The sequence below is a fragment of the Oncorhynchus masou genome, chromosome 20 (assembly GCF_036934945.1).
Source record: "Oncorhynchus masou masou isolate Uvic2021 chromosome 20, UVic_Omas_1.1, whole genome shotgun sequence".
In the NCBI taxonomy this organism is placed as follows: Eukaryota; Metazoa; Chordata; class Actinopteri; order Salmoniformes; family Salmonidae; genus Oncorhynchus; species Oncorhynchus masou.
The window spans coordinates 13021477-13046583 of NC_088231.1; the positions used below are offsets into that span (position 1 = coordinate 13021477).

Below are 25107 nucleotides of genomic sequence, written 5' to 3' on the forward strand. Positions count from 1 at the left end.
ATGCGTGCGTTGGAACCTCTGATGAATTGGCACCGCTGGAATGTCAGTCTCTGCTTAGAGCTATTCCTACTGACAGAAATGAATACTATTGTCCCAAAGCAGTTTTTCATAGAGCTACATTTTGATGGTCTAATCTACAGGTAGAAAAGGGACTTGCTGTTAGCTGTGACATAGCTCGTAGATTGACAAAACACAGAGGCTGTGTAGGGCTTATTTAGTACTTACTGCATGATCAACACATACACTACCGTTCAAAAGTTTGGGGCCACTTAGAAATGTCCTTGTTTTTAAAATCGTCCATTAATATAACATCAAATTGATCGGAAATACATTGTAGACATTGTTAATGTTGTAAATGACTATTGTAGCTGGAAACGTATGATTTTTTTGTGTGGAATATCTACATGGTCGTACAGAGGCCCATTATCAGCTACCATGATTCCTGTGTTCCAATGGCACGTTGTGTTTGCTAATCCAAGTTTATCATTTTCAAAGGCTAATTAAACATTAGAATACCCTTTGTAATTATGTCAGCACAGTTGAAAACTGTTGTTCTGATTAAAGAAGCAATACAACTGGCCTTCTTTAGACTAGTTTAGTATGTGGAGCATCAACATTTATGGGTTTGATTACAGACTCAAAATGGCCAGAAAAAAATAAGTGTCTTCTGAAACTCCTCAGTCTATTCTTGTTCTGAGAAATGAAAGCTCTTCAATGTAAGAAATTGCCAAGAAACTGAAGATCTGGTACAATGTTGTGTACTACTCCCTTCACATAACAGAGCAAACTGGCTCTAACCAGAATAGAAAGAGGAGTGGGAGGCCCGGTGCACAACTGAGCAACAGGACAAGTACATTAGAGGGTCTAGTTTGAGAAACAGACGCCTCTCACAAGTCCTCAACTGGCAGCTTCATTAAATAGTACCGGCAAAATGCCAGTCTCAAAGTCAACAGATGCGACTCCGTGATGCTGGCTTTCTAGGCATTTCTGATCAATTTGATGTTATTTTAATGGACAATTTTTTTAAACTTTTCGATCAAAAACAAGGGCATTTTTAATTAAGTGACCCCAAACTTTTGAATGGTAGTGTAATATTGAAAAAGCCATTATTGTATGGTACAGTAACAGTATCCCTGTTGCTGTAGAATGTGAGAGCTATAAAGCGTTCTAGAACTCCCCAGTGTTCTATAAGAACAGTAGAAAGTAGAGTCAGAAAGCAGTCAGCCCTGTTATCTCTTTTAATAACTCACCCTGAAAAAACACATAACATTGCTCTGAGGCCTGAGTCCATTTTTGATTAATGCTACTGCACCAGGCTTGGCCTTTGTGTAACAGTTCATTCCCAGCCTTTCCACAGCCCTTTACAAGTCATTCTCAAGGTTAATGTTCCTTTCCTCTCAAAAATACTTTGTTAACATGCAATATGTGTTTGTGAGAGAAAGTGAAAGAGAGAAAGCAAGAGAGAGAAAAAGTGGAAGAGAGAAAGTGAGATAAATAGAGAAAGAGTGAAAGAGAGAGAGAGAGTGAAAGAGAGAGAGAGAGTGAAAGAGAGGGGGGTAATAGAGACCCTATAGAGTTTTTCCACAAGATGCCATTATTCATTAACAAAATGAGGTGGCAAAACGGTCAACACTGTTTCTAGTACAGACAGAAATGTTCTACAAATGTTGCTCATAGAGCTCCTCTCAAGTGCTGCCTGATGGTCATTTGGCCATGTTTTTCCCATCATGTTGATGTATTTGACCTACATATTTCGCAATATAATTGAAGAGAGATTTTGCCCCAGACACTTCTGAATGTGGTTCCATTGTTGATCTATAGTAGTAGATTCACAGTTCCAGTTAAATATCCCATCATACCGTAGCAAAGATGGGTTATGTATCTTGTCTAACAACATTGGACATATTGACGGGCTGTCAGCTAACCCTCGAGCTAAAATCTAGGCATCGTTACTGAAACTGGTATAAGCATGACTTGTAAGTACTAAACTGATTTTTTTGGGTGAACACAAATAATAACAAGCAGCGATAAACTGGGGGGCAATCTGTGATTTAGATTGCAGTGTGGGCTAAGGCTTACTCAAATCTCCCACCCACGGCTCAAATTATGCTAGCAATTATAAGCACATTGTGTCTTCTGGTCAAAAATCTGCTCGCGCTACTGCTTTTACTGCATTCCTATTAGCATAAACACCGGATATGCTAATCACTGTGCCCCATCAACTTCCCCATCAACACCAACACAGCAAACGCTTCAGCAAGTAATTTCAAGACGTACAATACCAACACTTAAGACGCCATGTCTTAATGTGATGCTCAGTGGGTAGCTGCCGAGCACAGTTAACCGCCACAATCTATCAATATCACACTGAAAATGGAGGGGAAATATCTCCCAGTATGATGTAATGATTTCCTGATTTCAGAAAACGGCAATTCCTTGTCCCACTGTTCCTGAGTCAGCAAGAATGACTTAATGTATTCCTCTCTCTCTCCCTCCCTCCCTCCCTCCCTCTCTCTCTCCCTCCCTCTCCCTCCCTCTCTCTCCTCTCCCCCCCTCCCTCCCTCCCTCTCTCCTCCCTCCCTCCCTCCCTCCGCCCCCCTCTCTCCCTCTCTCTCTCTCCCTCCCTCTCCCTCCCTCCCTCTCTCTCTCCCTCCCTCTCCCCCTCTCTCCCCTCTCCCTCTCTCTCCCTCCCTCTCCCCCCCCCTCTCCCCTCCCTCTCCTCCCTCTCTCTCTCCCTCCCTCCCCCCCTCTCCTCTCCCTCTCTCTCTCCCCCTCTTTACCTCTCTCTCTCTCTCTCTTTACCTCTCTCCCTCCCTTCCTCTCAGAGACAGAGTGACCTGGGACTGTGGTAAATCAGATGCAGCAGCATGTTAAAGGCCTACAGAGGCTTAATGGGGGCTGTAATGATTTCCTGGCACCTATCCAGCCAGGCAGAGACACTGAATGAAGCAGGTGAGGAGCTGAGGAGACAAGCACCAAAACATCTAGCGACAACAAGTGCAAAAGTGGGACTCTATGACCACTAACACACTATCATTACACACACATCCAATAAAGCTTATGGGGTACAGAGATGTCACACCAGCCAGGAAGAGACACTGAATAATGCTGGTGAGGTATTGTGGAGTGCTGAGGTGGGAACTTAGTGACCACTAATAAACAGTGGACGATGGTGATACACTGTCCTGAAGCATATCCAATAACCAAACTACCGGGTTGAGGCGCTGTGGAGACATGCACCACCACAACAAGTGGTGAATCTGGACTCTATAGAAAAACTAATGTGGTCGGAGGGGGATGATACACTATCCTTACAGCAGATTGAACAGAGCTGATTGGTGCTTTTGGATAAGGAGAAGAATATTCACCAGAGGTAACGCATCTCCGAATGGCCTTCAACATTGCCATTACTGGATGAATGAACGCTTCCTGTTTTAGATCTTCTAAGTGAGACCTCCAACTGCTTGACTCAATCTCATCATTCTCTGTTCATACTGTACCAAAACACACTACAGCCAAGTACGTGGAGAAGATGCCCTGCGACACTGAACATCCACTTCGGAGTCATATGTCTAATAGCAGAAACCTATACATCATGAGAGAGGTCACTTCCTGTAGTGGAGAGCAGTGCACTCATCATCCTGTTGATCCCTGAGTAATTAACATGGAGAGGAGAGAGAGGAACTCACACACACACACACACACACACAGGAGAGGGGAGATTTTTAGTAAGTGGCTCGAGCCTCAGATGAGTTCAGTTCACTGTAGCCTAGAACAACAACCGGTTATGACACAACGGATACCACTCTCGGCTCAGTAGTATCCGTTGTTACTCCCAGTAGTATCCGTAGTAACGCTTCAATCTTTGAGAAATGGAAGATGGAATCTAGGTCATAGGTTAGGTATACTTATAATAATGTGTGTAATATAAAGTGCCACGACTGGGAAAAGTGATTGAAATCACACAGGAAACGCATTAATATCGTTCTCAGGCTATTGCATGTGCAGGAACAGAGAGAGGTTGCTGTCAAACCCATTCCTACCTTTTCACTTTGCCTCAATGCGGCTTTCACCAGGAACATATGTCCCACTACATAATATATACCAGATGATTCATATATAAAGATTTTTACTGCAGTGCTAGGTGGAGACAGTGAAACAATGACGTCTAATTATTCACTAGTCTGCCAGTGCTCGGATTGTCCTGAATGCCCCTCTACCCTTGAGCCACTACTCAAAGGCTGTGTCCAAATGGCACCATATTCCCTACATAGTGCACAACTATAGGGAATAGGATGCCAGTTGGGACAGAGCCCGTATCTATCTATCTATCTATCTATCTATCTATCTATCTCTCAGTAGCTACACATTGCCGGTTTAGAGGTTTACTGTGTTGCATTCAGATACACTGAACTGTCAGAATAAATATGATGTAACTGTGGATCTCATTTATATCTGATGCAGAACAAGAAAAAAAAATGATTCATTTGTTTTTCACAACGTCATGATGAAGACAGTATAACACTTCAGCGAGTAATTCAACTAAAAATAAAGTCACCTCAAAAGTCAACGAAAGAAAATAATACAATTGATACCGTCACTGAAATAATTGCTTAAAGTAGCTCTAATTGTGATGGACTATAAAAGCTTGAGTTCTCTGCTCAAACTACTGCACTTAAGCAAAGTGTTCAATGTTCTGCACATTGTGTGAAGCTAACACATTATATGGCACTTAATGTATATTCATTCATTAGAATATATTCATTAGAGATCACTCTCTTCTACGCAAACACACATTGTTTACACTGGGCCAAGATGTGTCTTGAAAACACCTCCGGCAGCAAATCCCCCAGTTTGTTCCAGACTTTGTCAGCAACTTGGCGGATACAGAGATGTCACAGCGAACTGTAATTACATTTCTAATCCCCGAGCTGTGAAGATGAACACTAGTGCCGTCTAAATGAATATAGCTGAGGAGAGAACTCATCCACAAGAGTGCTGTTGCACAAACATCACGCTAATAAAAGGTCATTTGTTACCCGAACAGATGCACAGGAGAAATGGGCTGAAGGTTCTTCCTTTTTTTTGTTGCTTCGCTGCTCCTCTCGCGTTTCCCGAGGCGGAAGAAAATTACACACTTAAGCAACATTAGAACTAACTAGAAGCAAAGGAAAACAAGAATAATGGTCCTTGTTAGAGAAGCTGTGGATTCAGTGCATGTTGACATTTTCACTGATATTACACCCAGTCATGGTGATGTAGCCTAGCTGCAGTACTGTAAAAGCCCACTTGGCAGATTACATAATACCCCATCAGAAATGATGCACCAAATGCATACTGATGAAGAAATTATGCTTTGCTTCACTTCTGGAAAATATACTCTGATTCAGCATATACCAAACATCGCTGAATATCTGCATCGGGAGGCACACAGCTGCATATTTTTTAATGGTTTTGTTGAATCCCACGACGATGGCACACACACATAAACACACAGCACTCCCCCTTTATGGGGTCGAACCACATCCCAAACAATCACAAAGTTCTCTTTATTTCTCTGCGTTCCCATTTTTTTGTACATATTATATCTGCAATCTGTCACTTTTCAGTGGGATGAGAGGCGTGAGGAGCGAGACGACAGCCAGAGGGCCTGGAGGGACATATCCGTTGTGTCGGAGATCTGTGCTTGTTTTGAGTCTGATGTCATAAGGGAATCAGCCCGGGAGTTTACATGGAACGCCTCTGAAGATACCGGAACACAAATAACATCACAGAGCTAGAGGAAAAACAATGAGTCCCATGTAGACAAATCACTCCGCAAAGTGTCTGGCTGTCACACTAAGGCAGTTGGGATTGAATCAAAGACTCAAAACACGTCAGAAAGACAGGCTGACGTCATAAGTCTCCTGATAGTAACATACCATTGGTGTACTTGGTCATTTTTCTTACACCTAACTTGATTCAACATTACATTTTTTGGACTGTTTTAGTTTACTTTTCAATACAGTATTTTGGCTTGTGTGTGATGGGGATTTAACATAAAGCACATCTGAGAATAAGGAATGATGAAATAACCTCGCTATCTTGCAGATGTAACATGGAGTGAAGCCATTATGAGGATAATACATTCAGACTCCTACTGTAGCCAAGCCAATGCAGCTGGTCGGCAAATAGAGCCAATACTCCATTTAGGAAATGACATCCATCAAGATTGACCTAAATAGTTGGTGGGGCTTTGAGGACACAATATGGTGTCCAACAGAATCTTCCGTTTCAAAACCATTTAAAAATCGTCTCTGTTGTCCTACTAGACACAGTGGAAATGGATATTCCTCACATTACATACCAGTCACATTTCCTCAACCACAACAATCAGACATCACCTACTGACTGCAAGCAATAACTAACCGAGAGAGCCATCATTGGTGACTAAAATGATTGGGCTGCAGCAGAGGTGTGACCAAGTCACTATTATTCGACTCACAAGAAAGTCGCAAGTCACAAGCAGAACAGGTCGAGTCTTGAGTCAAGTCCATGTCGTGCGTTCTAAGAGCAAGTCGAGTTGAGTCGAGTCAAAAGTCAAGTCTCAAGTAAATGGAGTGACTTGTACAACTACAAATCACTGTCTATTTGTTGAGGCTACCCCAGATAAAATTTTCATTATTTTGTCTACAACACATTTACATTATTTAATAATTGATACATTTCAAGACAATTTTGACATACCAAAAGACCAACCTATCCTATCCTATCGCTCACCATTGCTGGTGAGCTTGCAAGTAAATGCATTTGTTTTGGAGCTGCATATTTATTTATGGCAATTCTCTCTCCCGACAATTTGACGTTTGCATTGCAGCCAATCCTATAGCTGTACAGCAAATCAGAAATCTGTTCACTAGGCCCAGAGGTTCTCAAACTATTTTGACCCGTGACCCCGAAAAAGGTGTGGGTCAAAGGTTGAGACCCCTGCGCATGCACATGCACGTGTGCACAAGGGAACACAATCGCTGCGCAAATGTACCTGTAACGGCCGTTGTTGGTGGAAGAAGGTGAGGACCAAGGTGCAGCGTGGTATGTGTCCATATTTATTAAATGAACACGGAAATAACAAAAATAACAAAGAGAAACGACCAAAAACAGTTCTGGCTGTTACAGACACACAACAGAAATCAGAAAATAATCACCCACGAAACACAATAGAAAACAGGCTCCCTAAATATGATTCTCAATCAGGGACAACGATTGACAGCTGCCTCTGATTGAGAACCATACCAGCCCAAACACAGAAGTAGCAAATCATAGAAAAATGAACATAGACAACCCACCCAACTCACGCCCTGACCATACTAAAACAAAAGAACTAAGGTCAGAACGTCACAGTACTCTGTCATTTCAGCCATAAACAGTGTGGCATTTTCAAAATGTAAGATACAGAAATAAACTGCATTTTACACCTGCATTTTGAGCTGAAAGTCATCTTAGCAGTCAATAAATATCAACTAGGGATTACATGTCACATTGTCACTTCTCTGGAGTCCAGAGCAAGCTGGATCATATGGCCTACCTGTATGCAGTGGTGGTTACACAGGACCAAATGGAAATCATGATCTGGTTGGAGACTTTCTCTTCCTCACAATTATTAACACATCATTCATTCACCAGAATATGTGACATCCCATAAGTATTGATGGTAGCGTGATGTTACAGCTACTTTTAGACATATGGCCAGTAACACCACTGAGGTATATAATTATTATCCATTCAAACTATGCCTTTCTAAAATATGAAAATGAGTAATGAAATCACCAGGAAGCCTAATAGTAATGTTCTGGCAAAGATGAGTCCATAGCAGATTGCTAAACTGTATTTTATATGGGTAATATGACTCTGTGCCACAAAATGAGTGACAAAACGTTACGAAACCTGGCCAGATCATTTCAAATCAAAGTCGAGTCCCGAGTTCTGAAGCTCCAAGTGCAAGTCAAGTCTCAAGTTATTTTATTTTCTATCATGTCTCTAAATATCATTCAACAAACGCCTTTGGATATCAGGGTCAGCACAGCAGCGTTCAGAGCGTGAAACAAAGAGGTAATGATTTAATCTATAAGAGGTGCCGGTACTCAAGCAGTATAAAATATGAGTTGATGGTACTCCATACTGGCGTGCATCGGCTCAAATCAAGCACTGCTAGTGATTGCCTTCCCCTGCTACTTCTCTGATCTCTTAACTCCAGGTTTCCAGAGGGGGACCTTGGAGAGAAAAAACTTGCTAGCAAGCTAGCTTCACTCGCAATCCATCAGCAGGGTGAAACAAAGGTAAAGTTGGCAGATGCAGCCAGCCGAGGCCCAACATTAATCTTGATGGCAAAGTGTAATTAGGAAGCGGCTGTATGAGCAGACATGATGCCATAAATAACTCTAAACCAGAGAGGAGCAGAGAGAGGAGAAAGGAGCTTGTCTCTTAATGACCCCAGAGTCACTGTGAACAGCCACATGTCAACAGGACACAAGATTCATCAGGTTGGCCGCGTAACGCAGTTTCTCTGGAACCCCCGCAAGGTTCGAGTTTGGCCCTCCCACCTTCCTAAAATAAAAATAGATTATAAAAATAGATGAATGTGTCCTCTAATAAAAAGTTGTTGTGCGTAAAACCAGTCTATAAATGCAAAATCATACAGTCAGCCCATCCTCAAAACACTAGATTGTTTCATTATGCAGTGTACTATCTATAGCTACAGTATATACTGTATTTAACTGCTGTTTATAAACCTTTTATAAAATGTAAATATCAAATAGCCCTGAGGCAAAAAGTAGTCGGCTTAAGGATAAATTCAGCCACTTATTTATTGTTGAACTCAGCGAGGTCTGTCTAGCGAATAGCCTCCACAAATGGGATACAAGGTAAATTGAAAGAAATCCCACTTGAGAGACTCCCCTGGTTTTCTGAAGTCCTCTTTTTTTGTGTGCAAATGTTTTTACCACAGCCAGTAGGTCCAGGTTGCAGGCCAGACTGTTTTCTATACTGAGTAATGCCAACCCAGACAGTTTGCTGAGACATTGTCCATTATATGTCCATTGCGCTGCACACAATTAAATGTAGTCTTGAATGACGCATGCCAAGATACACCAGGGATAAGGAACTGTTGATATTACAACCACACCAAGCTGGTTCACCAGCATTTTTTATTCAAGCCCTCAAGAACTGTTGCCTGCTAAACATGATAATCTATTTTCATCTGACAATTTATTGGCTGTCCAGTAACCAGACAACCTGTTGAGGACGGCAATTAAGGAGAACGAGAGGCTCAATTAAAGATGTTGCGGAATTGCTGTATTTGAAGCACCCCTCCCTTCTGCCCAGTTTCCCTGATGTTGCTACGGCAATCAGCTTTTGAACACCTGAGGAAGCCCCACTCATTGCACTGGCACCATCGTAGCCTTGACCACGCCATTGATCACCGATATCCCCGAATACTTTCAATCAGTTAAATGTTTCCTTTTCAAGGCCAAAGGGATTTTTTTCGTCACATTCCTGAATTCCCAAGAAACAAACACTTAGCTTCCTAGTACATCTGAAAATTACTTTTTGTGCCCCCTCCCTTGCGGGGCTGTCCGGTATGCCAGTGGTTGACCAGTAGTTGTTACTATGTGGAATAAATAATGAATCCGTTTTGCCAGAAGGAAAACCAACCGTATTTGTTTGTGTTGCTGACTCTAACTGTAGTTATATAATCTGAAAACAACAAGAGTGATACAGTCTACCTCAGTCCTCCTCAGTCTACCTCAGTGATAAGCAAAGTCACTGGGAGAAAAGTGACTAAGGATGAGCCATAACAATTTCTCAATGTGACCAGGAGGGGTGCTGTGAGGGTTTCAGTAAATCCCCTCATCTGTAGAGCGAGAGCCGGCAGGCAGAGCATGTGTGTGTGCGTGTGTGTGTCTGACTGTTAAATCGCCCCGGGAAAGAGCATGAAGTGTGACAGAGTGCATTTTTCTGCTCAAAACAATTTGGAGGGAATCAAAAAGCCTTGGCAGGAGAAACAAACCCCCCACACACACCCACATCCCTCAAATCTCTCTCTCTCACACACACACACACAGAGAGACACTCACACACACCAGTGCCCACCTCGCTCTGCTCGTATGTCACAGTTTCTCACAGTGTGGGAGGCAGCACTGTCAGTCTGTCGCTACGGCAGCAAACGGTTCCCTCTCCCTGTCGTCACACATACTTCCTCAGCTTTTACACGCACACACACACACACACACACACACACACACACACACACACACACACACACACACACACACACACACACACACACACACAGGTGGATGTATTTGGCCAGGCCCTGCGTATTACCCCAACAATCATGATGAATCACCTCCATGGGACAACAGAGGATATAAGATTCCAAACTTTACTGTCCCAGTTGTCCCTGTATACAGGCTGAGTAATCAGTCACTCACTGGCTGCATGGTCCCTCATCAGCACCGACCGGCCCTTTCCTTTCTCATCAGCCTGACCCAGCAGTGCTGCAGCACAGCACATGCATCCCTCACCCAGACACATCTCCCTCCTCATAAAAAGATAGTGCAGCCTCTTCGTGTTTCAGAGAGGCCAGTAATTCACGACACAGGAAGAGAGGAGAGATTGTACTGTATATTGACAACACAGGGAACCCATTTCTTAGCCTGGCTAAACCAGACTGAACGCTGCACTCTCCATTGAGGTGAATGGTGAGTTCAACATTCAGTCTCGTTTAACCAGGCTACACATGATTCCTCACAGTTTTCCTCCATTAGAGAATCAAAAAACTGCACAGTGGGCTTTTAATGAGATAGGATAATACAGTGGAATGACTCACAAATATCCTAATAAGCACCAAGGACTTTTCTTGTTAGGGAAACTGCTTGGGTTTTTCATCAGTGCAGTCAGTGAATTAGTAGGAGGAAGAAAGGAGGAAAAAGGAGGGAGGATGATGAAGGGAGTTCATTAAAAGGATAAAGAGGGAATAGAAAGGAATTTAAATCGATAACCTGAGACCACCTCTCAAATAAGCCTCGAGGAACCGGCACAATATTAAAAGATACTCATCAAGCTCATTCATATTTAAACCTAGGTAAAATATCCTACCCACCTATCCATCCTCCACTGTGATCCAGTTTCAACATCATTTAAATCAGCTCTGGTGTCCTAATACACTGATGACATTTATATTCCTCACATTACGAATCACTCAGTTTCTCAATGGTTCCCCACAACAATCAGGTATCACATCCAGTCCTTCACACAAAGAAAAGAACTGACTGCCGTTAATAACTAACAGAGATACCCATCGTTAGTGACTGAAGTGATTAGGCTACAATGATTCACTGGTAAATCCTCAGTAACTGTCCTGGAAGCTGTGGAAGATGCTAGTGGCTCTTTGGGGGCAGTCTAACAAGTAGGGTTGTGGTTTAAATTCATGTTACTTGAAGGCTAAAATAAATCATTGGTTTATTGTGAGCATAGGTGTGCTGCGATACATTCAACCACTCAGTCAGTGTGTCCGACCTGCTGGGTTGATTCTTAGGTGTGTCTATTGGTTGCACCGAGAAGGACAATAGGCCTTTTCAGAACACGACTGGGTCAACTGTCTGCTTTCAAATGCAGGACACGCCTATTTTTGTCCTTTCCACACATACTGTAGGATACAACAAAAAGATTACAACTCAATAACACACAACGTCTCCCTTTCACTGACTACCACCACACAATGTGTGACATAATGACAGGGGGGCATCCTTTTCAGAACCATATCGAACTTGACTCCATTTCATACAGTGACGAAAACAAAGGTTGATGTGATTGGAAGACACGGCTGACTGGCAATCTCTGCATGGATCAAGATATAATCCTAAATATTGATTTCTGAGAGGAATTTTTGTTGAGAGCTGGTGATTCCAACCAATTATGTTTTAAAATCACATTTTCAACTTGAACATTAGGTCTACAATCTCTTGTTTGAAACATAAAAGCAAAAAGGAAAATTGTTTAAAAAAACTTGAAACTTTACTCATCTGTATGTAAGCCTATCCAACAAGATAATAACTGGAGGAGAAAGCTAGATGGCAAGTACTTTTTTTAAAGGTACTAGCCATCAAGTGGAGTGGACAGTCACAGCCATGATCAATTACTCCCTTGGGAACCGCTTAATTGAAAAGTAGTTTTTGGATTGCCTTTAATAGATGCAATATAATGACCCTTCAGACTTACGATAATCTCTTACAACCTCTGTCAGGCCACATTGTTAAACTGTCTGTCTGATTTAACTGTTAGTTATGTTTCACCGATGACAAGTATTACCTTGTGCGGTGGGTTTGAAACGCCCGTAAATCTACGGTACAACGCTGGCGCCGCGGAGGAGAAGAGGGCCATAAAACATAAGAAGCTTTGCTTTCTCCTTGAATAACAATCGCCAGAGTGGAGGAGTCAGTCAGTCAGTCAGAGCTGCCAGTTTAAACAGCCGTAACTCAGCCATCTCTGTGCTGAGGGAAAGTTGAACAAGCCGGGGTCAATTCATGGCCCATCTATGTGATTACACTCATGGTATGTATACCTAGTGTGTAACCCAAATGGCACCCTATTCCCTATATAGTGCACTACTCTTGACCAGGGCCAATAGGGTACAGGGTGCCATTTGAGATGCAGCCCTAGTCTAGCGTATGGGAGCATTTGAGACTGATCACACGTTGACATGGATAGGCATTCAATGTCCACACTTTCTCACTGATTTAGGTTATAATAAATAGGTGTGAGCTTTATAGGCTCGAATAAGTGGCTATATTTACATCTTACACTGAAAAAAGTTCATGACCATTAAAACAGATTGCACTGCTGTGTAGTGTCTGACAGTACAATGGCAGTGATTACATCGAGCCTATTTCCATTACTCTCAGAAGCATGAGGAAAAAAACACAACAAGTGCTATTGGAGTGTTTTTAGCTTAATAGAGATGCCCACGTCACAACACTGAGCAGCGTCCAAAATGGCACCCTATTCCCTTCATAGTGCACTACTTCTGAGCAGAACCCTATGGGCCCTGTGAAATGCCATTACGGAAGCACCCTTAATGGTTACGTCTAGATCTCCCCTCCCGAGAGTCGGTGGTGGTGAATAAGTAGTTTTATATCACTGTGCAGACAGGGCCAGGCAGTCACTCCATATGAAATGCCCTTTATTCTCAGAAGACACACAACAGCCTCCCACCACATTCTACCACCTGTCAGCGGCACACAAGGCACATCTGACAAATCAGGTTGAAACGGACCAAGACTAAGGAGTGGAGAGAGGTGAAAATGATGTACAGCTTTATGATACATATCGTCAATACACAATGTGGCAAATCCTTGGTCCTGCCAGAAAGATTATTGGGGAGCTGAGTGGAATGTAGATGATAAGTATGTGAGGAACAACTCAACATCAACACCATCAACACCAAAACACCTATTTTTGGAAAGGGATCGGTAATCAAGCTCATTGCGATACTGGTGAAAATGATGGTAGCAGCATTGATGATACAATACCTCACCAACAACAACAACAACAACAACACCTTCTATAATAGAAACACAATCAGCTCAGTTCTCTAAAATAGCACAGTAATTACAGAAAAACACTGTTAACGGTGAGGGGAGAAGATAACGAGGTGTCATAAAAACAGAAGGAAATTCAAATGAAGTCGTTAAGGAAGCGAATCATTATAAAATAATATACTGTACTGAGGAAGCTAGGAGTCAATACTTTGAAGCAACACCGACAGGTTTAATTACTACCGGTTTAATTACTAAATGTATTATGTGTTCCTTCTCTATGGTAATGGGGAAGCCTCTTTCACAGTTGATACGGGGAGAGTTTGATTCAAATTCATATTCAGACGAACGATAACAATACCGGAGATTCATATTCTTATTCATTGTCAAAATATCATGGTCACAATTGAATTCCTACCAACAAACCAACAACCTATTACCGCTCACACAATTGAAGTCTTTGCATGTCACACCAAATCGGGTCCCTTCAACAGAGGGTTTTTATGCCTAGTGACAACCACTACAAGTCTAATCACGAATGGCCTTTTCAACCTGTTTTGTCCCATCTCACACTGAAAATAGATTCCGTGAAATCTTCTTGCATTTCTTGTTTTTATATAAACCCCATCTCAGTTCTAATATATTTAGTAGATCATTCATCCACGCCCACATTGTCACTCAGCTCTGCATCTGCATTACCATCATGCATCTCCTCCCTATGACATCGTGGCGGGTAGCCTAATTAGAATGACTGCCTTGCTCTTCCAACTGTCACTCTGTCACGAAATGGATACTGACAATAACAGTCAGTCACTAGGAAATCAACATTCTCTCAGTTGGATCCAGAGGTTAAAGGTGGTTCTCAACATTCTTGGGTTATTTGAAAGTACCAATCACACCCCCAACCAAAGTAGGATACCTCCTCATTTGCAGTGGATCATTAGGCCTACAGTGGCAAGAAAATGTATGTGAGCCCTTTCAAATTACCTGGATTTCTGCATAAATTGGTCATCAAATATTATCTGATCTTTGTCCAAGTCTCAACAATAGACAAACATAGTGTGCTTAAAGTAATGACACACAGATGATTGTATTTCTATTGTCTATATTGAAAACATAATTTAAACATTCACAGTGTAGGTGGGAAAAAGTATGTGAACCCCTAGGCTAATGACTTCGCCAAAAGCTAATTGGAGTCAGGAGTCATCTAACCTGGAGTCCAATCAATGAGACGAGATTGGAGAGGTTGGTTAGAGCTGCCTTGCCCTATAAACAACACTCACAAAATTTGAGTTTGCTATTCACAAGAAGCATCGCCTGATGTGAACCATGTCTCGAACAAAAGAGATCTCAGAAGACCTAAGATTACGAATTGTTGACTTGCATAAAGTAAGGGTTACAAAAGTATCTCTAAAAGCCTTGATGTTCATCAGTCCACGGTAAGATAAATTCTCTATAAATGGAGAAAGTTCAGCACTGTTGCAACTCTCCCTAGGATTGGCCATCCTGCAAAGATGACTGCAAGTGCACAGCGCAGAATGCTCACTGAGGTTAAGAAGAATCCTAGTGTGTCAGCTAAAAACTTACAGAAATCTCTGGAACATGCTAACATCTCTGTTGACAAGTCTACGATACATAAAACACAAAACAAGTATGGTGTTCATGGGAGGACAGTACGAAACAAGCCACTGCTGTCCCAAACAATTGGTGCACATCTGAAGTTTGCAAATGTCCACCTGGATGTTCCACAGCGCTACTGGCAAAATATTCTGTGGACAGTTTGTTTGGAAGGAACACATATAACACTATGTGTGGAGAAAAAAGACACAGCACACCAACATCAAAACCTCATCCCAACTGTAAAGTATGGTGGAGGGAGCACCATGGTTTGGGGCTGCTTTCCTGCCTCAAGGACTGGACAGCTTGCTATCATCAACGGAAAAATTAAAGTTTATCAGGACATTTTGTAGGAGAATGTTAGGGTGTCCTCCAATTGAAGCTCAACAGAAGTTGGGTGACGCAACAGGACAACGACCCAAAACACAGAAGTAAATCAACAACAGAATGGCTTCAATAGAAAAAAAGATTAATTCTGGAGTGGCCAGAGTCCTGACCTCAACCTGATTTGCGATGCTGTGGCATGTCCTCTAGAGAGTAGTTCACACCAGACATCCCATGAATATTGCTGAACTTAAACAATTTTGTAAAGAGGAATGGTACAAAATTCCTCCTGTCTGTTGTGCAGGTCTGATCTGCAACTACAGAAAACGTTTGGTTTAGGATATTGCTGCCGACCGCCAAACGCCGCCCGAACAAGGAGAGGCACCAACTTCGGGGGAGGTCGTGACAATTGTTGTGACCTAGATGAAGATCAGATCAAATTTTACAACAAATTTATGCAGAAATCCAGGTATTTCCAAGGGGTTCACATACTTTGTCTTGCCACTCTATGCTCTTGAGTCTTCCCATTCCCAAGTACCAGGCTGTGGATAGGCCAGGTATCTGCAGGGGTATTAGTACCCCAGGTTGAGAACCACTAATCTAGAAGAAAGTCCCCAGAAATCCTGGGGAAAAAGTTTGAATACCACTGATGTAGAGCTTCAAAGGACATTATTTTCCATCTAGTATTTATTAGAATCCCCATTAGCTGCTGACAAGGCAGCAGCTATTCTTCCCGGGGTCCAAACAGGAATAAAACAACACAATCGCCTACATCATAAATAAAACAGTACATCAAACTAGACATTGTGCATTATACATATGTACACTGCTCCATTACTACAAATTAACAGTATAAATTGTACAATCTCAGCTACTGTTGCCGTCCATCACTTCCAAATTGTTATTAGGCCTAGCCTGCATTACTCCTGTGTAGACTGCTAACAATCTGTCACTGCTCAGCGTGCCATCATATATACGAATCTAGCATACTCATCATCCCACGTAAACATCGCATCACAAATGAAACCTGGTGTGTGTGTGTGTGTGTGTGTGCGTGTGCGCGTGTGCGTGTGCGCGTGCGCGTGTGCGTGTGTGTACCTGGTATCTAGGGTACAAAACACACCATCAGTACACATGCTAGCTGTTGTTTGTTGTTGGCCACTAAACGTACCTGTGAGCTGAGATCAGGTCCCTTACCACAAAGCAGTTGCTTATATTGAAATGTATGAACAATGTTACAGAACTGGTCAGAGGCAATAATGTGTCCGATGTGATGCATCACATAAAAGACTGATGGATCATGATGTCCATATACAAGAAACTACAGTGTGTTTATAGTGTGAAATACATCATGTCGGTAATAATAGGCTAAACATCACCATGGTGACTAGGTTAATAACTAAAATGACAATCTGGCGAGCTTCGTTGGTAATTGGGCCCAACGGAAACATCCATCCCCAATGTCAATTAACTCACCCTGACTGCAGACAAAATGGCCAAATCAAACAGATACAAGCCCAGGCTTCTTTTTCCTTTTATCGTTGGCTGGTGTGTGAAACTTCAGCTGCTTTGATTTTGAGTCAGGGGACAGCTTCCCAAATGCCACCCTATTCCCTATGTAGTGCACTACTTTTGACCAGCACTGGGGAATAGAGTGCAATTTGGGACGCAGACTTCGAGTCAGAAATGGGGTGATTCTGATCTTAGGGATTGTTCACATTTTTCTGCTGCCTGTCACGGAGGATGAGCCTTTCCCTCAGAGCATAGAACACTGCCGCTCCCTTCCGTCTTTCAGAGGATTGGCTGGCTGCTCGGTGGCTCTGAATCACGGGAATCAGGAAGGAACTCATCAGTTTGCCTGTGTTGCTGCTCTGGGACCTACTGATCCCAACTACAGGGTTCTAGACCTTCTTTTTCTTCTTCTTCTTCTTTTTGATTTGCTTTATTTGTATCAAATGCCTGTAGTATAGGAGCTCAATCTAGAGACTATGATACTATTGATTAAACTAAACCAAAAGGAATCAATAGGATTTACAAGAAAACCAAAGGACATCACCTTGTTCAGTAAAATGGCTGCCAAAAATACCAACACACCACTAATCTAAAGTTAACACATACTTACTGAGGCCCCTATTGTCAGTGGATAAAAAAATAGAATGACAAGAGAGGACATTGGTCATCAAGTTGCACTGGTCCGAGGGGCTTTGTTCAATCTACTCATTTTTTCTATGAGACAGACAACCTGGAAATGGAATGTGAGACAATCTCAGCAGGGTGACTCAGTCTGTATCATGTAGAGGTCAGTGGAGAGAGGAGAGGACGGTAGGTGTCGTCCCACATAATGACCACCGCCTGATGTTTCTGTCCCTGTCAACCCGGGCCGGAGCTAGAGGGCGACAGGCTGGGTTAGCCTAATGGTGATGAACTGACAAGGCTTCACACAGACGGGGCCATGCAGTGCCGAAGGGCAATGTTACGCCATGCGGCAATGCAAATCGCGATCAGGCAAATGAGAAAGTCGCAATGACGAGATGCAATCATAAAGCGACTCAGGCAGTTTTCACTGCACCCCCCAGCAGAAGAAATAGATTACAAGATGATAGGCATATTTGAAACAAGCCTCACGGCTAAACAGAGTGCAGCTAGGGCTACATAACATGAAGGGCTGGCAAAGAGCTGTAGGTGTTCAAGGAGATCATCAAGCCACACAAGCTAAAGAGGATTTCGTGCCATGGTACTCCAACCTCATGCTATAATATTCTGAATGTACACATTACTGGAAAGTGGTTTCAGTCAATCAGCATTCAGGAACCAAACTACCCTTGTTATAATAAGTCACACTTAGGAGACAGCACAGTGACTTCCACCACAACCTGGGCCCAGCTCCACGAGGGGGCTAAAGCAGGCTTAGCCCCCTCAGTTTTAGTTTTATGTCCTTATATAAAAAAAAGTTACAATTATTGAGTGACAGGTTGGTGCATTAATTGTATCTCTGCTGCGCTGTGTCAGTGGTTAGGTATGACTCCTTTGGTTTTCATAAAAAAACTGGAAAAAACACTTCACATCTATGGTAGGCTAAGTGAATAACGTGATACGCCTCCGCCTGTAATATTTGATTTAGATTTATAAGGGCGGGGTCAAGTTTACCGTTGAAGCTGCTTCACTCAACTCAGCCTCACACCTCACCACTACAGAGTTTAGTTAGCGTCTTAGCTCGCTGAAAAAAGCTTAAGTGTTATTACCCTTAGCCTATTTAGCTAGCTGGAACCAGCTAATCTGCCAATGCCACGGTGGATAGCAGAAATTGGCTTAGCTAAAGTAGCCAATGGAGAAGGGGACACCTGGCTACTGTGTCAGTGGCTGTTAAAAGTTGTTACAGCATCGTGAAGTTCCTATCTGACATCGAATGCATGCGTTTGTACAACACAGAAGTAAGACCTGAGGCTTCAGGGCTGCTAAGGGCAATGATGGGCCTTGGCTTTAAGTTTACAGCCACCATGGTGCACAGAATCCTCAGTCTTCTCCATCCTCCAAACAAATGTATTCAGGCAAAAGCAACAGATCTTTACACTGGAGTCAAAGTGGTCCGCAGTGCGTTGGAGTGCTGATGTGTGACAAGCCGGGGTGTGACAGCGAGTTCGAAGCCATTTGTGGACAGTTCAGTTCCAACCAATTATGACAACGTTATGGAAGTACAAATCTCTAGCATTATGTGATGGACAGTACAGTAGGCCAGCAGGACAGTACAGTAGGCCAGCAGGACAGTACAGTAGGCCAGCAGGACAGTACAGTAGGCCAGCAGGACAGTACAGTAGGCCAGCAGGACAGTACAGTAGGCCAGCAGGACAAATGGGAGTGCAAAAGACAGTTCTTGGATGCTGTCATCTGTGAAATGTCAGTACGATTCAGCAAACGCAACAGCCAACTGGTGGAGACTCTGTTAAACCTTGAGAGCCATGACTTTCTAGATGGGAAAAAGGTGAAACCACTGCTGGATCTAAGAAAAACAGATTTGGTGGAAGCTGAGTTTAGTGTTGCGCTCCAGTTTTTGCCGAAATCGCCCGCTCCGGCTCCAATGAGGAGAAATGGGCCACACTTGATATCTTGCAACGATTCTCTGGGCATCTCTACGCTATGTCTTTTGGGGCATCCACTGCTACATGCGAGAACTAATTTTCCACTTTGACCGACGTGTTGACTCAACTAATCCAACTGGCATTTCTTGGGGATCTTCTGAAAAGGTAAGAAACAATCGAGCTGGTTGATTGTTATCAAAGTCTTGGTGGTACAGACAGTGGCGTACTTTCAGCAAAGACCTATGGTATGGAATGGCAAAATGACTTCCTTAGCCAGACGATAGGCCTTTAAGTTTGTAGGGCGCTGTCCATGGTGCTGATAGAGCGCAGCTGAGATTTTGCACCAACCTGCCACTTCTTGGTCAAAAGCACTCAATGTTCTCGACATTTAAACTTTTATGTTTATTGTGGTATAGCGCGATATAAGCAGAATTCAATATAATTCTAATGCAAGAACCCAAATGACGCCCCTGGGTATAGCGACATATCCGTATGTTTCATCATAGAAATATACACGTTCTATTATGGCTTCCTTGGTAGCTTATTGGTTTTTGTGGTTGTAAACTGTACGTATTGGAAATGTATGGTAGCCTGGCATTGCTTAATTGATTATGTGGATTGATTTTGATCCACAGAAGTGTATTGTACCATATCACAACGTGTTGCTGAACTCATGAGCGCCATGACTTTCCATGTTTGTACCGGGCCTACAGGCCTGTTTGTTTGGCAAGACAGCGGTGCATGGCTGCATCTCACCGAAGTAGGCTGTAGGCTGTGTTTTGGTTTTTGGGGGTTATTTGATTTTTGTTTACTCTGCTTGTTTACTGTTAAAGTAACTAGTCTAAATATATATTTTGTCATACCTTTATTGATTTGACATTTTGTTTACATACTTGTTATCGCCGTTTCGTTCTGTTCACATTCATTTGTTCACATTGTCTGTATTCTAAGCCAAACTACTATTCAATATTTTTGTTTGCCTGCATTAATAACTAGGTTACTACTTTCAGCATTTAGTTTGCATTATTTTAGTAAGACGGCTGTGTGTACAGCTGCATTCAAATAGGCTGTTTGTAATAGGTGAATTACCCTATCTATCTTGTAGCCTATATTCATTACCAAAGCGCCATCGCTTTAGTGTGTAGAGCATTGTCCTTTGTGCTGATAGAGTGCACACCAACCTGCCACTTTAAAAGCACTCAGAGGTCATGGAGTCTCGGCATTTGAAATTTCTGTTTATTGTGGTGTAGCGTGATATAAGCAGAATTTAATATCATTCAAATGTAATTACGCCCCAAAATTGTGCCCCATCGCCGATTTCAACTGCCCCCTTTGTCACTTTATCTTGGTGCCGGGCCTGCAACAATCACAACGAAGTTTGACATATTATCATATTTGAGGGACACTGGCCTGGATGCAAAATAACTTGAGTACAATTTAAACCAGGAACAAAATGTACTCTTACACAGAGGTGACTCTCGATTGCTTGCCTAAAGTATAATGTATGCATACACATCTTTCACCCAAGGAAATGTATAAAAAAATTAAAAACATTTGTTTTGCATTTAATGGTTAGAATTAGGATAACATTAGGCTATATTAAACAAATACTATATATGGTCATATGTTCTACCCGAAATGCCTATTTTTCTGCACCCAACTGGTGCCCCACACCCATCTAAATCAGTCCTTCAGAGGGGAAGAATTAAAATCAGCAGTGCAACTGGGCTTCAAGGTCCAGATTTAAATTTGCCTAGTATAAAGTTGATGAAAAGATGCATGATATGTGGGCCTAACTGATGATGCGATAATGATGATTGATGAGCCTTCCTAACTAACACTGTTGCTCAAGCCATGACTGCACATGTTGTTGTCAAATTACTTTCCCCACCAACTCACAATTACTTTACATGAACTTAGAAATTATCAACTTTGTAGCACCAGTTAGTTACTATAGGCTACACCAGTTTGAAATGCGGCGAAATTAGTGCTTAAAAAGTGGCAAAGTCAACATAACTTGACCTTAGACGTACCTGTTCGCCGGCTTCGTGCGACTTCATCAGGTGTTTCTCCCGGTATAAAGACCACAGTCCGACGTTTGGCAGAAATATCAAAGCCACCATGAATACGAAGGCCATTTGCAACACTCGCTTCTGTCTCCTCTTCATCGTGGACACCCAAGTAAGAAGATATAATCCCAATATCTAAAAACTACGGAGTCCGTTCTTCTTGGCTCGTGCCACTCGGGTTGAAATATTATTTGTTGTTCGGTGGCAAACCACCTCCTGGAGCTGTTGACAAACGTTCACCTAAAACAAACAATAAAATGTATCAGCATGTAGACCTCTTACTGACATTTAGCCTAGTCGCAAATGCAGACTGAGAAGCCACCATTCCACTAATTTAAACATTTTGTTGCACAAAAAAACACTACCAGTCTAACAGTAGGCTATGCTCTCATAGTTAACAGTCATTAAACTACATGTGTCACTAAATTCAAACCAGAGATGAAGAAGATAGTGACACCTTTCAGTTTCAAATAAATAAAAGCTGACCCTACTACTTACAGCGCAAATGGTTAAACAGACAGCACTAACTAAACACATCACAATGACTTACTGTCGGTGCGTATTTGCATGTTGCCTCATTTACCGTGATTGTTTAGGACCTTTTCGGCCGCATTTCTGTTATAAATCAAGACAACAAATAGAAGCGTTGAACAGCTTTATCTCCCACGATGCGCACGTGAGGGAATTTCGAGTCCGTCTCGCGCTCTTCATGAATCAGAAAATCCCTCACGAGCTGCATTTCTCCCACATCTAGGTAGAAATTATGTTCTCCCCCTCCTTTCGCAATGTTGCTCCTCAATACCGGGTTTTTAGATATTGCGGTTAAGAACCACGTGCACTGCGCATTAATGTGGGAACATTCCTACGGCTTGGCGATCCCTTCAAAGGCAAGAGCGAGGTGTGGGATAGGGACAAGGAGCGCCAACGCGACCACATAGCAGTGAATCCGACAGCACTTTGGCACGAAACAGCGGACGAGAGAACAAAGCGCAGTGATGCATTGGACGGCTGCCTGATGCACTTTGAATAGATAGCCTAACAATTTTGCAGTCTGGCATTCAAATGAAAGTGTTGATGAAATTCAGAATCTAATCATGTGCACTGCACTGACCCTGAATATTGATAGAGAGGCAGAAATGCCATCACCTGTCACTATAGGAGTAATCAATTGCAGATGATGAACATGTTCATTTATATTGAGGTAGACATACACTACCAGTCAAAAGTTTTAGAATACCTACTCATTCAAGGATTTTTCTTAATTTGTACTATTTTCTACATTGTAGAATAATAGTGAAGACATCAAAACGATGAAATAACACATATGGAATCATGTAGTAACCAAAATAAGTGTTAATTTAATTGATTATTTAAAGTAGCCATCCTTTGCCTTGATGTAAGTCGCTCTGGATAAGAGCGTCTGCCAAATGACTTAAATGTAAATGTAATGACAGCTTTGCACACTCTTGGCATTATCTCAACCAGCTTCACCTGGATTTTTTCCCAACAGTCTTGAAGGAGTTCCCACATATGCTGATCACTTGTTGACTGCTTTTCCTTCACTCTGTGGTCCGACTCATCCCAAACAATTTCAATTTGGTTGAGGTTGGGGGATTGTGGAGGTCATGTCATCTGATACAGCACTCCATCATTGTCCTTCTTGGTAAAATAACCCTTACACAGCCTGGAGGTGTGTTGGGTCATTGTCCTGTTGAAAAACAAATGATAATCCCACCAAGCCCAAACCAGATGGGAAGCGTATCGCTGCAGAATGCTGTGGTAGCCAGGCTAATTAAGTGTGCCTTGAATTTTAAATAAATTACAGACAGTGTCACCAGCAAAGCACCCCCACGGCATAACACCTCATCATTAAGAAGGAAAGAAATTCCACAAATGAACTGTTAATAAGGCACCCCTGTTGACTGAAATGCATTCCAGGTGATGACCTCATGAAGCTGGTTGAGAGAATGCCAAGATTGTGCAAAGCTGTCATCAAGGCAAAGGGTGGCTATTTGAAGAATCTCAATATAAATATATTTTGATTTGTGGTTTGGTTACTATATGATTCCATATGTGTTATTTCATAGTTTTGTGTGTTGGCATGTACAGTACTTCTACCATACTTTAAATCAACTTGTTGTGGCGGGGTCACCGCTTTGTTATTGTTTGAATCCCATATTTCCCATTTAATGATCCATTTATGTCACTTACACAGGTCCATGGATGAGCCAACTCTGTGTCTATTAGTAAATATGGAATTATTGGCAGTATTGCCAGAAACCCTGGCCCAGATGTCCATGAAAAATGTTTTTTTCACTTTCAGTATTTCCTAAGACTCAAAATGCAGCATTTTAAAGCAATGCTAATATTGTTGCTGTGTGCTGCTTACTTTGAGAGTGAGAATTTATGTTTCCCATCCGTGAATTCAGGATATATTCACAACTCCTTTATAACCTTCAGAAACTTGAACCAAACACAGCTCAGATGAAATCAGCCTCAAAATAATAGAATCACTTCATGTTTTCCATGAAATGTTGTTTATGTGCAAGGAGTTGCTTTACAGGAGAGAGGAGATTCTCAGAACTTGCTGAAATATTTATTTACTAATGAATCCTGCTTCATACGTGAAAGCAAGCTAAAGGAGAGGGAGTAAAGATTGTATTGGAATACATGGAGAACAAAGTATTCATCACACTGTGTATGTGTGCACGTGTGCGTGTGTGCATCAATATTAAGGTTGTAGCCAATCGAACACAGACCACAACCTCAATAATGCATAGATGCAATGGTACAGCACAGTTATAATTCCCCTGTAGCAGTGCACCGAGGCACAGAGGTCTAGCAGATTGTGTTTTCAGTCTCCATGGCTACCAATAGAGGGGGGTGTGGTTGAGACCATTCACTGTTAGTACAGACGGAACATCTGCAAGTAATGCACCGAGTTGGTGAGGTCATGTTGGCAAGTGTTTGAATACCCACCCATACACAAGTGTATGAATGATGTGTGTATGAAGCAGGTGGCTCTGTGAACCATAGCACTGTGCCAGTTGAAACATGGCATTTGACCTTCTTCCTCAGCTTTATCATGATCTTCACTGAATGCTATCAAAGTCTGTACCCATTAACGATGCCAGTTTATCTGAAATAATCACAGTTTAACTGTGATGGCATTGCCTAATGAAGCATGGCACTCGTTAGGCTTGATAGTGCAGTAGAACCAACCGGATTGTATTAGGAAAGCTGAGGAAATACACGGAGGACAGATCTGAGAGCTATAGCGACAGCAGAGCGCGCGTAACAAGCACTCTGGATGTGTAGCTAGAACCTCTATACAGCCATGGTTGTTAGGCTCTATTGACTTAAGCCCTAAAGTTCTGCTAGTGTTGGGGCTTTGGGATTACAATTCTTACTAACAAGATTGTATCAAGGAAGAAGGAGAAAAATATG

The 25107-nt window shown here is 42.3% G+C and overlaps 1 protein-coding gene across 1 annotated transcript in view; it reads right to left on the bottom strand.

Annotated features, from left to right (window-relative positions):
- The window catches only part of LOC135506533 (polypeptide N-acetylgalactosaminyltransferase-like 6), a 264906-nt gene extending 242463 nt beyond the window's left edge, over positions 1-22443 (bottom strand). The window contains exons 1-2 of the mRNA XM_064925892.1: positions 22211-22443; positions 21625-21900 (exon numbers count right to left, since the gene is read on the bottom strand). Of these exons, the coding sequence (XP_064781964.1) occupies positions 21625-21759 (135 nt within the window). The 5' untranslated portion in view covers positions 21760-21900; positions 22211-22443. The remainder of the gene's footprint in view (positions 1-21624; positions 21901-22210) is intronic.
- Between the last annotated feature and the right edge of the window lie 2664 nt (positions 22444-25107).